We start from the raw sequence: 14,310 nt of genomic DNA, 5'->3' as shown, positions 1-14,310 counted from the left end.
ATCAGGCTGTCGGCTCTTTACAAAACTTTGTTGCATTTTGCTGGCTGTTGTTGAACTACAAATGCCGGCACAACTGCGTTCGCTCAGCACAGACTGCAACCCTGCAGACTCACAGATAGGACATCTTGGCCTCTTTGGTCTTTTTGAAAGGAGAAAAACTGAAAACCCTCCAGCCAGCTGAGAAGGAAATCCACTTTAATGCAACTTTCAGTCTGCTCTCAAGTCAAGTTCGCTACATTTTAACAATTATATCTTAAAATATGTAAACTAGAATAATATGAACTGTGTGGGCTTCTTGGTGGTCCAAAAGTGATGAACATTTTCTCTCAATGGAGGGTCTCCTAACCTCATAAATTAATAAAAGAAAAGAAAAAAAGACTAAAACAATCAGTTAGCAATATCATTTAATTTTTCCCCTCAGTTTAGAATCACTGTTGCACATAAGTTACATTTTGTTTTCTCGGATTCACAGGTTTTCCTCTCTTCAAACGTCCAGTTTGACCTTTCTCGTATCAAACAACAAACAAAAAGAAAGCAGATTGTATTATACAAAAATGCAAACCAATTTTCACACAGTGAATTCTCTTACAAAGTCATAAAATGGCGTAATAATGGCTACATCCACATTGGAGGAAGATAATTCTAGACATTCCTTAATGGAGTATAATATACATATAAAAACCTTTTTTTCTTGCTGAAATCAAACCTGTACCTTAATTTAAGAGATATTTTACAAGGGAGTAATAATATAAAAAAGCCATTTGTAAATTTCCCCAGAAAGTCTGAGAATAAAACGTGAGCCTCGAACAGCAGTAACAGAGGTCAGTCAGTGGTCAAAGGGTGTGGATGGGGGATTAACCATCAACAAGGGGTGTAGGCAGCATGTCCACTCAGAAAACAAAGCACACAGGACTAAAATAAACATCTTTGCCTTTTACTATCTCGTTATAATCTCCCCCCGATACATACTGCATGAAAGCTCTGCTAAGCTAAAGGTGTTTTAGGCTCAATTAGACCTGCAGAATCAGTTTTGGTTGTCTCAAATACAGAAGTGAGGGAACATAAAAGGTGTTGCAACTTCCCCTTCCTCCTTTCAACTTGAAAGGTGACCCAAATATAAAAAGAGAAAAAAATGTCACGTGGACTACTGAAGCTGTTGATCACACGTCATTTAAGAGTTGGGGGTCAGTAAATTAACAATTTCCTTAAAATAAAGTTAATTTCAACTGTTGCTTTTTCTGTAAGAAAAATATGTGTGACTGAGCCTGTTGGATACTTTTCTCATACTCCTTAAAAAAAAGTCCTTTAAAAGGAGCATTACAGACCAGATTAAGGCTAACCTTTCCTAAGAGACTTCCTGGTGTATCTCTTTGGGGCAGTGGCGGGCAAAAGCACCAATAACTCTTCTAAAGTCTCAACACTGTTGCCCAATACAGCACAGTTCAAGGGGAGGTAACCAAAAAAATAATAATTAAGGGTACATTTCCTACAATACAATCTAGCACACGCACAAAACATCTCCATATAATTTTTTTTTTCAAAGTTACAGATTTTGTCTTCTTCGGAAGCATAATCTATAAAGAACATCTTTGTTTGAACACAAAAGTTTAAGTGAACACACATCAATGCACACAGAGGTCCTTCGTCTGGGAAAGGATAAAGTCTGTGTTGGCAACCAATGGACACAAAACAAAAACAAAATAGAAAAAAAAAGCTGATTCTAAGTAGAGATCATTTAATATAAATGCTGAGCAAGTAGAGTAAAAGGTGGCACATTAATAGTGCTTTAGTATATTAATGTATGTATACATACTCATATGTATAAGTGAGCTGTGTACCTAAACAATAATTGTAGCAAAGAGCAGCCCAAGTGTGGTCGGAGATGAAAACAAATTAGATTTTTTTTTAAATGCTGTTATGGCGCTGGAAAATTGAAAGAGGTGCACATCAAATCCCAAAGTGGACACTGGACACAAAAATATTCACGAGTAATCAGGGATTTGTCCAAGTGTCCGTTTTTCAGTTCCCCTTTGACCAAAGTGAAGGCTCAACTATAAGCTAGAGCAAGTTGACCCAGAGCGTTTCTTGTTTATAACCGTTTAAGCACAAGGACTCGCTGTCGGCAGAGGTTTGAAACTGTTGTCAAATGTTTACAGAAGGCAAAGAGCAGCTGAGCATCAGAGGTAAACAATCGATAGATTAGAGAAAGAGTATTAATTGTACTGATGGTGATGAGGACAGTGTCTTATGATCCGGAGACTGACTGGTCTTTTCTGCCAGCTGTTCTACAAATACACAGCACAGTTAAAAATGACTGTATGAAGAATGTTTATTTAGTAACTCTCGCCACTATTTTTAGCTGTAAACATGACGTTGGATGTACTGCGCGCTGCTGAAACTGCAGCCGTAAGCTTTTGATGCAACTAATTTATAGCTGAAAGGACGCGTCCTCGGTGGTGTTCTTTAGCGTAAACTACACCGCCCAAAATCGTAACAATGTAAAGCACAAGACACGCAAAATTAAAGCAGAAGAAAACAAACAAGCAAAAAAAATTTCAATAAAAATAACAAACAAGGGAAGGCAACTTCATAGAAGTTATGAGAACAAATGACGAGATAATCCCAATGGGGAGGCCTTTGCGTGACCAGATTAGACACCCAGACGAGGGAAATGCTCTTTATTTATTTTTAAATGCCCCGATGTTTTGAAGTTAACACTTTTTTCAAAAAAAACTCCTGAAATAGATGGATTTACTCCCAGCCTGGTAACCCTCAGAAAAAAATACTGAGAATTTTTACAATCGACTGGAGCTAAATGCACTCAGAACAATAACAACTGCCTTGGGCCACACCACAACCAGGAAAAGCACTTAATATTCCCTCATGGAAAACAAAGGTTGTTGTTCTTTTTTTTTTTATCAAAAAATGTTTTGCAATCTTTAAAACAGAATGCTTTAATTTTATATATACTGCTTTCAAGTATGAAACAGAAACATGTTCATAAAAATGCATGACATGGCAGATGAAGAAATGTGTGGTGCAACTATTTGTTTTTAAAACAACCACCGGGTCAATTCTGGCTGAACAAAGGTGGAATTTAAACAGCATTTCCCTCTTCAGGCATCTAGATCTGGCCAACTTCTCATTACGATTTTGGGGGTGACTTGTATATTTGTACGCTTTTATTTAAAAACGCTGTCACAAATCACAAAACTTTAAGAAATGTCCTCAAAGAGTGTCTGATGTGACAGTTAACCGTTTGTTTACATGTATGCTTCCACAACTGAAGAAAGTCTCAGAGGGAGAATCCGTGTTTGCCTCGACTGCGCTGTGGGAAAATAGAGTAGTCATACCTAGTTTGAACAATAACACTGTCAACATCACCACCATGTTCTCTACCTGATAGATCCATAGTGAGCCTTGTTGATTAAATCCCAGTACAAAAAAATAAGTAAGAACACACACAGGAAATGTTATCATTTGCTCTGGTTTCCAGGCAAGGAAAGTTATTTAAAAAAAAGCTCATTCACAGAACAAAAAGAAAGAAAATTCATCACGGCAGATACTGCTCATCTTCTAAATAGAATGGGTGTATTGGTGCCTGTGCATGCATTTCAAATGAGCAGTGTGTGTGTGTGTGTGTGTGTGTGTATGTGTAAATGTGTAATTCCTAAGAGCAGGAATGGACAACACCATTCTTCTGCATCTCTGACCCAGAGGCACCTGAATCAGAACACAGGCTCAGTGCAGATGTCTTGTTTGTCAGTGACAGCATGGACCCGCCCACTGCACTTTCTTGCAAACTGCTGGAGCCGTTGGACACGTCACTGAATTAGGGACAGAGGGGGAAATGATCCATAAAGCTTTAAGTAAACTGGCTTCTTCCACCACTAAATTAACTGGTTTTAGTTCACACTCACCCAAGAGCCAGAGACATTTCCTCCAGCTGAGTCTGGTGCTCTGGTTGTCCATTTTCTGCAGGCATCATCTTGTATGGCTGAACATCATGGGCTACTTGGTTTTCCTGAATAAAAAAATAAAAAAATAAAGGCGGTATAAATTACTCATCATCTTAAAAACCACGTCCAAAGTGGTGCTCAAAAATGATTCTCATACCATAGCCATTTCACGAGTCCTTTTGCCAATTTCTCTCTCCACCTGATGGAGCTCCAAGCTAAGCTGTTCGCTTGATACAGCTGATGCACTTGCACCCCCTGCTGGCCACTTGGGCTGTTGCTGTTGGGATGCTACAGCTGTCTGGCCCTGGCTGGCCTGCAGAGGCTGACCTGCCAATGCACCAACATCCCTCTGCAGGAGCAAAGAGTTACTGGCAGTCTGCAATTTTGAAACAGGAAGTGAGGAGTGGAAGTGTGCAGGCTGGAAATTCTGGGAAATAATTAAACAAAAATACAAGAACATTTCTAAATGTGGTGACAAAATTCACAAGCTTAGCTATGTATGAGTGTTTTACTCGGCCCTACGGTTTCACACGCACCTCCATGTTGTGCATCTGAGTCTGCTGGTTGATCTGCTGGTTGACCTGCTGCAGCTCAATCTTTAACTGCTCTCTGTCTGAGGCTGCCGTGAGGCTGCAAGGACACACATACATTTACAATGATAATATGCTAGGTTGCACCATTAGTAATTTATAAATTCATATAAGTAGAAATAAATGATAAAAAAAGGTAATGGGGCTAACCGCTCAAAGTGTCCCTGAGAGGAAGAAGCATTTGGGTGGGAGGGATATGGAGCTCCACTCCAACCACCATGACTTCCATATGAATATTCTGCTGGAAGCAATGGGGCGAAAAGAGGAAACAGAAACAAAGCAAAAAGATTTATCATGTTACAAAAAGCCAGCAGGGCTTACAGTACATTTGGGTTTAATAAATATTAAAGTTTTTGGGAAATAACTGGAAATTTCAACTGTTTGTGAACAATTTTGTAAAACAGTAGTAACTCAAAAGTGTTCAGCGACGTAACTGACTGCGTGGCTTCTTACCCGGCATGACCATATGTTTAGAGTTGGGGTTCTGGGGGGTGGAGGCTATAGCTTGCACCGGACCAGTGTTCTGGTAGCCCGTCTTTGAAGTGCGAGAAATGGCACCAAAGCGTGATACTGTGGGCTGGGGACCAAACGGTATAATCGGGTCATCATCCTTTACTTCTGCACTCCTTCGAGGAGCCTCCAGTGACGGTTCTCTCAGACCTTTGGCCTCCACATTCTTAAAAAATATACAAAAGGTAAACGCAAAATGAAGAGAACGTTTTTTTTTTTAGAAATGGCATTAAAAAAGTCTAAGGTTGCATTTAGTGAAACTAACTCGTACAGCACAAAGCTTTAAATAAACACCGTACCTATTCGTTTCTTTTGCATGGTTTCTTTTCCCTAATTCATTACTTATTAATCATTATTCCTAACTTACCATCATCTCCATAGTTCCAGGAACCATGACATCTTTGGGTTTGGGGTCTTTTGTGCCAATATATGAACCAATAGTTTCACAGGACCAGGGGGAGTACTGCCCCGCGTAGTCAGGCTCCCTGCACTTCAAAACTGCTTTGGAGCTCTCATCCCCATACTGCAAACAAGAAAATATGGAAATGAGCACTTTTACACACTACATTAAAATAATATTTTGAGCTGTAAAATTGCTGTAAAAAAAGTAAAATATTGCTGTCTGGTGTTTGTAGAGGATTGATTTAGTGCTCACCTCAGTGGGGTAGTCACTGGGGAAGGGATGTGGAAGTGTAGGGGAGGCAGCGAACGGCGGAGGAGAGATCACTTTCCTTTCTTCCAGTTGGGATATCAGCTCCTGTCGTCGTCGGTGCAGGTAGTCCAAACTAGGCTGTGGACTACAGTATGATGGTCCCTAAGAAACAAACAGATATACACAGATAAATGATGCTGGTTTGTAAAAGTAAAAAAAAAAAAAAAGTTTAATACAAGAGATTTCAATTAGCTTTACCCTGACATAAGTCCTCATATGTGGAGACTGGTTGCCCGGTGGATAGTAGCCATCTGTTGGATATCTATCCCGAGGACTAGGCTCCTGGTGGTACAGCGGGTTGGCCGGCCCCGTTGATGATGGGGGAACATCCACGGGTGCTTGACTCATTTTTACAAGGCTGTTACTCTGAGGTGGGTAGGGCTGAGGTGGCGGGTTGCTGTAGGTGCCGGGGCGACCTCTGTCATAATGAGGAGGATGAGCATAGGAGAAAGGTGGGCCGTGGTGTGCTGGGTACGGGCGCTCTGGAGGACCATAACCAGTGTAAGGGTCATGGTAAGGGGGTCCTGAATCACTTGGGGGAGGAGGGTTACGCATGTATGGATCTCGAACATACTGTTGCTGGTAGGGGTAGCCTGGTAAATGAACAGACAAAGTCAAGAAAATAATTAAACTTTCATCTCTCGTGCATTAAAAACAACACAGGGTACCAACTTCCAAAAAGTTAAATGTTTTTTTAAAACAGTGCAAAAGCTGTGCTCTCACCCTTCTTCGACAAATTACTTTTAGTCACATTTTTAACCGTCAAAAAAAAAAGAGAAGCAAACTAGAAGCAAGTTACCAGATTACTGTGGGAAGCTACAAATGGCTGCAAAACTATTTATCTTTTGAAGATTTATCAAAAGTAAAACCCAAAGACCTGGTTCAAGTGTCCCTGCTTCCTGTAAGGGCTGCAGCGTGTGGATAGCAGCTGAAGCATACCTGGTGCATACTGTGGAGGCTCATACTGAGAGGCAGGTGGGGGACGTGGGTCATAGCACATATCAGACGGCTGCGATGGGGGATAAACAGGTGATCCCCTCGCTACCATTGACACATGCTTAATTCCTTGGAGGTGGTCTGCGGGCATCCTGGCAGACATTGCATGAGGCGTCAAAGACATTCCAGATTTGGGCATAGGGTCCAGTCTACAGAAAAGAAGCATGTCAAAAAAAATACATCCTCTTAGTTTTAAAGCGGTGTGTATTATCCAGTAAATGTCTAACCCATAAATCAGTTGGTAATCAGACACCAACTAAAATAATTATTAGGTACAAGTCCACTCACACATCAGGCGGTGACCCTGGGATACTTGGACTTCCTCCATCCAGCTTAACTGGCTTACGCATGATCTCATAAGAGACTGTTTCAGTGCCTCGAGCAACTAACTGTGGCAGATTTGGTGTTCCACCGCCATTGATGATCGGTGAGATCTTCCGGGTTACTGCTACATCAGGAGGAAGGCCGTCATCTGGTAAAAGCCCCCCAGAGCGAGCAGCCAGGCGCTTATTCATCTTACGGTACCTGATAAAAAAATAAAACACACACACACACACATTACAACAAAAGACAAAAACGAAATTGTTTTAAACGTTTGATTTTGGACTCACTTTTCCAGTTCTTCCTGAGAGTGGGCAAAGGTGCAGCTGGCTCCACGAGGACAGCCTCCCTTCTGCTTCATGTCACGACACATGTACGTCTTGTATTTGCTGTGCTGAGGTGGCTTTAAAATGAACAAACAGGTGACGCTAAGCTTTCTGTACATGGATATAAACTTACCCATCAGAGATCAACAACAAATAGAGCCCAAGAAGACAATCAGCGTCATCGGGCTCAAACATGGAGCAATCTTTTTTTACAAATAGCTCGTCTCCTGTGTGCTCCTGAACTAGCTTTGGACATTCACATTTGAATTAGTAATCTGATCTAGCAACTCGTGAATTTGAGAATCTGGATCTCTATACAGGACTCAGGAGGTGAGGCGCTTATTGAAGAAAAAAATAAATAAATAAACATCTTAGAATCTAAAGTAGTCCACAGATGTTTAGGCATAAATTTGACCAAATTTTGTTTTAATTAGCTAGTCGAGGAAGTTGGTAAAAGTAAACGTTTCTCTGTAGAAAAAAACATAGATTTTTGACTCATTAGCACTGTTGGACCCTACAGAGCTGACCACACTTAGCAAGTGATCCAGTCGGCTCAGGAACTGTAGTCATTAATACTGCTGTGCTTCAGTGGTTTCAGGTCGTGTGTAACTTATTAATGATTTAATCCTCTGCAGGTGCATGAAATCAGCTCAAATAACATATCCCCTCAGAGAAGGCCAGTTAGATGGTAAATGATTTTTACAGTCACTAGCTATGTGGCATTGATCCATCTGTTAAAGAAGCAGAATTCAGTTGTTTATGTGTGTGGTCACTTGAAGGTAAACGTTAATTACAGAGACGCAAAAAGATCAACTACCTTACAGAATAATTACCAGTTGGACAATGTTTCTTTTTTCATTAAGTCAGATGCAACTGCTGCAAAGCCCAACAGAGATCAAACATTTCCAGATGGGATTTCGACCCAAAATAAACAAAATTCAACAATAATTTCTTAATACAACTCATATTTTCATATATTAAAAGGTTTGCTTCATGTTTTCATGCATCAAGTTTCTTTGAGTTGAATTATCAATAAATAAATAAATAAACAAATATTTTAAATTCTTTGAAGATTTGAAAACACTGACCTGTTGAGGGTCAGCTCCTTTCTTGCTATGGTTCTGGATGAAATCCACCAGGCCGTGTACTACGGTTTTCACCGCTACCAACCCCTTCTCCAGCTGATCCCAGGTAGGAGGAGGAGCATCTACATGCAGACAAGAAATCTTATCAGAAAACTATGAAATTAATTCTTAGGTTTACAATTACAACTGGCATTTCCTTGCACCGCTTTGTAAAACACAGATCTGTAATGTAGGCGTGTTTCTTACCAGGACTGGGATCGATGTTTGCCAGTAGTTCTAAGTGGGGCCGCAGCCTGTTAAGGTTGGCTGGATCTCCAGTCCTTTGCAGTGCGATCGTCAGTTCCTGGACGCTTTGAGCAAAAGATGCTGGGGTCTGCAGCTATGGAAGGAAAAAGAGAAATAAATAAAATACAAAGTATGCCACAAACAAAAAAATAAAAACCTTATTCTGGGGAGTTAAACTAACAGAAGTGAATATGTATAAAAAGTCTGTCACGTACCTTATCGATGATTGACTGCATGTGAGACTTGTGAGACTGATCTCCGTACAACAGAGAGGACCACTGGTCGGGTGCAATGCGCAATCCACCCTCCATGGCTATCTGAACAATCTGAGAGTCATGCTCACGCCGTAGAGCCTCATAAGTACGAAACTCTTCTTTCAGTTGCATCAAGGATGAATCCTCATCACGTTTGGTGACCTAGAAAGGCATTTAAGAAAGGTTGCACCATACAGGTCAATTTTATCTACAGCTCACATGATAAACTTACAATGCCTTTAAGTTGTACTCTATGGAAATAAAGCTCTGGTGCGCCTGTTTCAGCATGAAGAATTCAGCCAGAGGAGAAAGTAGCTTCACATGACAGGATTTGGAGCCTTATTTCCTGATATTTGGACATCTTGCCTCATATTGGCTAACAACAACATGACTACCGCTGACTCCGTTTGCTCTACAACAATGTTTTATCTCCACATACAACAAAAGCCTGAAGGAGTTCTGCCGTGTGGTGGAGTTGCTAATGTTAACGGTTAGCTTCTACTAGTCTAGACGTGCTCTGCTGTTTCTGGGTCACTAAACCAACAACAGCATTCACATGTTGAGTCAAGATGTGTGAGTACATGAATGTAAAGCGACAGTGTGACATAGATCTGTCAGGCTTTTCAAATCCTGAAGTTTCACCTACTATTTTCTATCAGAAGCTAATGCAGGAGATAGGTGTAGGAGACTATTTTCCTGTTCAGCCTGCATGTTAAACTGAGAAGGACTAATCATTAAAAAATGAATAAATAAAGTAGAAAAGTTTCTCAGGAAAGGACCTCTTTTAAGAACATACTTCATGAAATTTTAGCCCATTTTCCTCAATGGAACATAACCAATTAACCTCATACAAGTCTTACCTTAAAGCAGGAAGCTCTGTAAAGGAGCTGTACCACGTGGCCTATGCTTGTTTTAGAGGCCTGTGGGAAGCGTGGCTCAAGTCTCTGGACTACAAAGAGAACTAAGACCTTCCTGGACAATGCAGAACCATCTTCTAAAGCAAGAAGAACCAGCTTTAGCGCTTCCTCTTGCATTGCTGGATGAAGAAAACACAACGAGAATAGACTTAAGCAATAGATAATTATAAAATCACCCGAAATTTTTTGTTAACTACCTACCAGGGCCAAGAAACTGACAACCTCTTGCACGGACAGCAGCCCAGAGATTGGAGGAGAGCTGCTGAGGATTCTGGTGCTGCAAGATGAGCTCAGTAACTGTTCGCTCACCAAGAGAGCGGGCTGCCCTCATGGCTCTAATACGACCTTCTTCCTCAACCAGCTGGCAGTGGACGAGAGTTACCAACTTCCTCTGCATGGGTCGACTCAGCATGCTCTGGGCCGTGCTGCTCAGACCTACACCTGGTAGAAACAGAAGAATCACTACAGACTCCTCTTCACTCGTCAGCATCATTCTGACAAGTATTTGACGCAGTATGTCAAAGGCGACGCTGATCTACAGAAAGTTTAGGTACCTCGAGTGTTGCTGAGAGGTTTGAGGTAGAGGGCCAGTTCCTCCACACACTGCCTAGCCATCTCATAATTCTGTGAGTCCTCTGGACTGGTAATCAAGGCAACAGGCTGAGCCTTAGGAACCTAAAAGGAAACTCTACATGAAAAAAGTACAACCCACGCAAACATCCAAAACATCTTAGAGCAGTTGTTTCTCGGCATAAACAACACCATGTAAATATTACCATCTTTGTGTGCAAATACAACGGTTTAGAGGCCATTTAGGGCATTGTATTAATAAACTAAATGAGCAGTTTCTCATCATTAATCATAATAAAACTTAAAATGTATTTGAAGTGTTATGCAAACACAATTTTATGCTAAATTACAATTTTTTGTTCAAAAACAAAAATGGTTTTCCATTGGTCTAAATGTAGTATACTTTAACACTTGTTTACTTCTTATATACACACATATAGCTGTTAAAACAATAGAGGATTTGCTTTTTTAAATTAACAATATTCCACAGGATTAGAAAAAAGAGGGAATGCCTCATGCAGAGAGGTGTTTATTATTAAACACAGTCCACCATGTTGGCAGAGTGTGGATTATTAATTAGCAACCATACAAGCTGGTGGGCATCATCTCCGACTTAGACTCATGAATGCATTCCTTATATCAGTGCTGATGATGCACTAAATAACTATTAACTAAAGGCCTTCAGGCACAGGGTGCAGAAGGATGCTCTGTTGCCCTTGGTGCAAAAGGATCACATGCTGTGAGTTTCCCTCTGGGTGAAATGAATGCTCGCAGGATTGAGAAATCTGACAAAGCACACAAGGTGTGCTGTTAATCCTATCTCCACAGGACCAGCACTTTTGAGGAAGCCATGTCTAAACTTTCGGACTAAAAGTACAACCACCACGCAGAGTCTTCTGTCTCCCAAATCTTCCAACATTTACTTCTGCAGCAGCATCTGCTCAACTGCTGGTACTTCCTGGATATTGGTTTAGTTATAACTTGCAGTGTTCCTGAACAGTGATGATAATACAACTACCTAATAATTAAAATAATAAAAATGACTTAAATTTAAAGCATACATTTTGACATAAACAAAAAGTTAAAAAAAAGTGGTATTATTTTAAGATTTCTCCCCTGGCATATTATTTTCATCAAGGAGGTAAAAACATGTTAAAACATTACGTTACTAACGATTGAACGGTTCAGCTTCATTGCCAATGCACTGATCTTTTCCATTACTACTAAGTCTAAACCTGGAAACTGTGGTAATAACATCAACTGGGACTCGCCCTGCAGGTCAAATATTACCTAAAAGAAATACAGTTACTTATGAAGGAAGCACTCGGTAAAACTAATTTCAAGCAGCCGCTTAATAACTCTCGTGCAACTCATAAAGCCATATAAAAAGCTCATGCACCAGACTACAAATGACAAGCACCTCAAAAAGGAAACAACAAAACATAACAAGGAAATAACCTGATCTGTGCACAGGTTATCTAAGCTTCTATCACTACACTTGTATGGTAATTAAATGTCAAATACACACGAACTCTGGTCTTACCTGGCCTCCCACCAGCTGCAACAGGGCTGTGTTGACAGGTAACTGCTCAATGTCAGTGCTGATGGCCGTCTGGTCAAAAGGACAGGCCTTACGGTGCAACTTGTTCAGGCACATCTTGCAGACAGTATGTCCACAGCCCAAACTGATGGGCCGGCGAACAGTCTCCTCAAACGTCTGCGTGCAGATTGGGCACAGCAGAAACTCTGTCCATTGTGGCGCTTGCACTGGCATGATTATATGTTGGTGGGTTGGGTGCGTGTATATTTAGGAGTTAACACAAAGAAAAATATAATAATTATATATAGATATAGATGTATGGAAGATTCCACTGGAATCGAGATTGTTTTCCGAACTTAATTGTTCTTAAATGTCCTCACACATTGTGGATGTTGGATCACATCTCGTGATGAATACTGTAAAAGAAGAAAAAAATGAATCAAAGTTGTAAAAACATTTCTTGAAATAACTTGTTTTGAATAAGAGCCAAATGCTTCTTTACAATCGTTAGTAATCTTTGTATGTGCCGACATGAACCATCAAAATATTACCATGATGGCTATATATGCATCTAGCAAAAATGCTCTAACCTAGAGGGTGGCAAAGTCGACAGCTAATGCTTTTGTGTCGACTTCTTTTCTGCAATTTCCATTTTACACTCGCAATAACAACTAAAATATCAGTAAATAAACACAATATGATTTAAAAACAAGGCCTACTGAACAAACGACAACAACAGCTGTGTGGCCTACTTAAAGAAGCTTGTAGCCTCTCTGGACAAAGGGTACAGAAAGAAGCTAACTTACAAGTCACTGCTATCAAACGCAATGAAGCTAACATAGTTAAGATACACTCTACTTCGAGAAAACTTAGTTGAATATAAACAGAATATATTGTTAACTTTGCATAAAGTGCTACAATGATCCACTTAAGACAATATAAATAGTAATATTAGGCGATGCGTTAGCTCACTTTAGCAATCTAAGCTATGGGTGGCTAGCTGACAATCGTAGCTAACAAAACGTAGTTGGATGAAAAACATTCGCTTCACAACAATCTCGAACCAGATGTTTCTTCGCTATTATGTAGTAGTTTTTCTAACGCTAATCACACATGTGCAGCTATTACAATATCAAAAACATCAGCTGCCACTCGTGTATAAATATACAAGGAAATGATACCTAGTAGAGACCGAATAAAACATTCGACTTGTATAATTATGTAACGCTAGTATCTCAAACTAACAAGTAGATATATTACCAAAAATGTATATTAACAAGATCCACTAACTAAATGGCGACACTTGGTAACTACAGAAATAGTCTTGGCCAAAGCGGCTGACTCGAACGCTTTTCTAGTGAGACAGCTAGCTGGCTAATGAACAAATGTTGCTCCTCCATGTTAACAGCAAATAACCATCGCTATGCGTCCGTGTGACTTTAACTAATCATGCAGCGCTTCTATCAGTTTCCGATATGATACCGACGACATTTTGTCGATAATACTCACTTATTCCAAATGAATTGGAAGTATCTCATCTTTCTTTACAAAACTGTTGCGATATTTTCCTGCCATGTCGACTGCGCAGCTTCGCTGCTCTTAGGGGAGGGGGTTGTCAATTCGAAGACAGACTAGCTTGAAGGTTGGTGTTGTGACAAAAAATGCAACCCTTCCGTAAAAAGGAACCAGTTACGCGAAGCGAATTTCTAGATGGCTTTATTCGCACATAAAATAGATAAAAATGAAAGCAAATGAACAGGACTGAAATTTTCATTTAACTTATTATGCAATCGTTGTTATTTATAAGAATGGACCCTCAGAAACAAAGGAAAAGCGAATATCACCATTCAGTAGGGATAGGCTGCCAGCGTTGGACCCACTATCCACTCTGTTTGGTATCATCACTGCGTTAAATATTTACTATATTTATAAGGTTTGCAACTTGTGTACGTGTGAAATATGTTTTTTTTACGTTTTTTTCTTTTTAATTTGCTGCATGGACGTAATTTTCACTTTAGATGTGGGGGGGACACGGGGGGGGGGGGGGATCTTTACAGTATGTTCTAATGGGAAACAGGCTTCAACACAAACGTTTCTACTTGGTCCTAGAGCTCAACCAGTGTCAATTTAATATAATGTAATATTGCTTTTGGATGGTAAAAAGTGCAGGGGTCAAAACTTGGCTTTGGAAAAAGTGGGGGGGACATGTCCCCCCTGTCCTCCCCCAAAATTACATCCATGATTT

At 40.3% G+C, this 14,310-nt stretch overlaps 1 protein-coding gene across 5 annotated transcripts; it reads right to left on the bottom strand.

The window, feature by feature from the left end:
• Positions 1-387: 387 nt before the first annotated feature.
• Positions 388-13,732, bottom strand: rc3h1b (ring finger and CCCH-type domains 1b). Of its 5 annotated transcripts, none has more exons than XM_015956985.3 (20): positions 13,575-13,732; positions 12,069-12,481; positions 10,510-10,630; positions 10,157-10,396; positions 9,899-10,074; positions 9,000-9,200; positions 8,746-8,878; positions 8,503-8,621; positions 7,379-7,491; positions 7,056-7,292; positions 6,711-6,916; positions 5,970-6,364; positions 5,715-5,873; positions 5,427-5,582; positions 5,003-5,225; positions 4,700-4,790; positions 4,496-4,589; positions 4,117-4,386; positions 3,921-4,024; positions 388-3,827 (listed from the first exon to the last, which is right to left on the bottom strand). In XM_015956985.3, exons 2-20 carry the CDS (start codon positions 12,297-12,299, stop codon positions 3,671-3,673), a joined length of 3,426 nt encoding a protein of 1,141 aa, XP_015812471.1. In that variant the 5' UTR covers positions 12,300-12,481; positions 13,575-13,732; the 3' UTR covers positions 388-3,670. The 5 variants fall into 5 exon arrangements, with proteins under 5 accessions (XP_015812471.1, XP_015812473.1, XP_015812475.1 ...); XM_015956987.3 differs by having other exon boundaries at positions 4,117-4,335; XM_015956989.3 differs by having other exon boundaries at positions 4,117-4,308.
• Positions 13,733-14,310: the final 578 nt, after the last annotated feature.

This window comes from Nothobranchius furzeri, chromosome 11 (assembly GCF_043380555.1).
Source record: "Nothobranchius furzeri strain GRZ-AD chromosome 11, NfurGRZ-RIMD1, whole genome shotgun sequence".
Lineage (NCBI taxonomy): Eukaryota > Metazoa > Chordata > Actinopteri > Cyprinodontiformes > Nothobranchiidae > Nothobranchius > Nothobranchius furzeri.
Note: the sequence above shows the minus strand (reverse complement) of the source record. Positions and strands in the feature narration are given on the sequence as shown.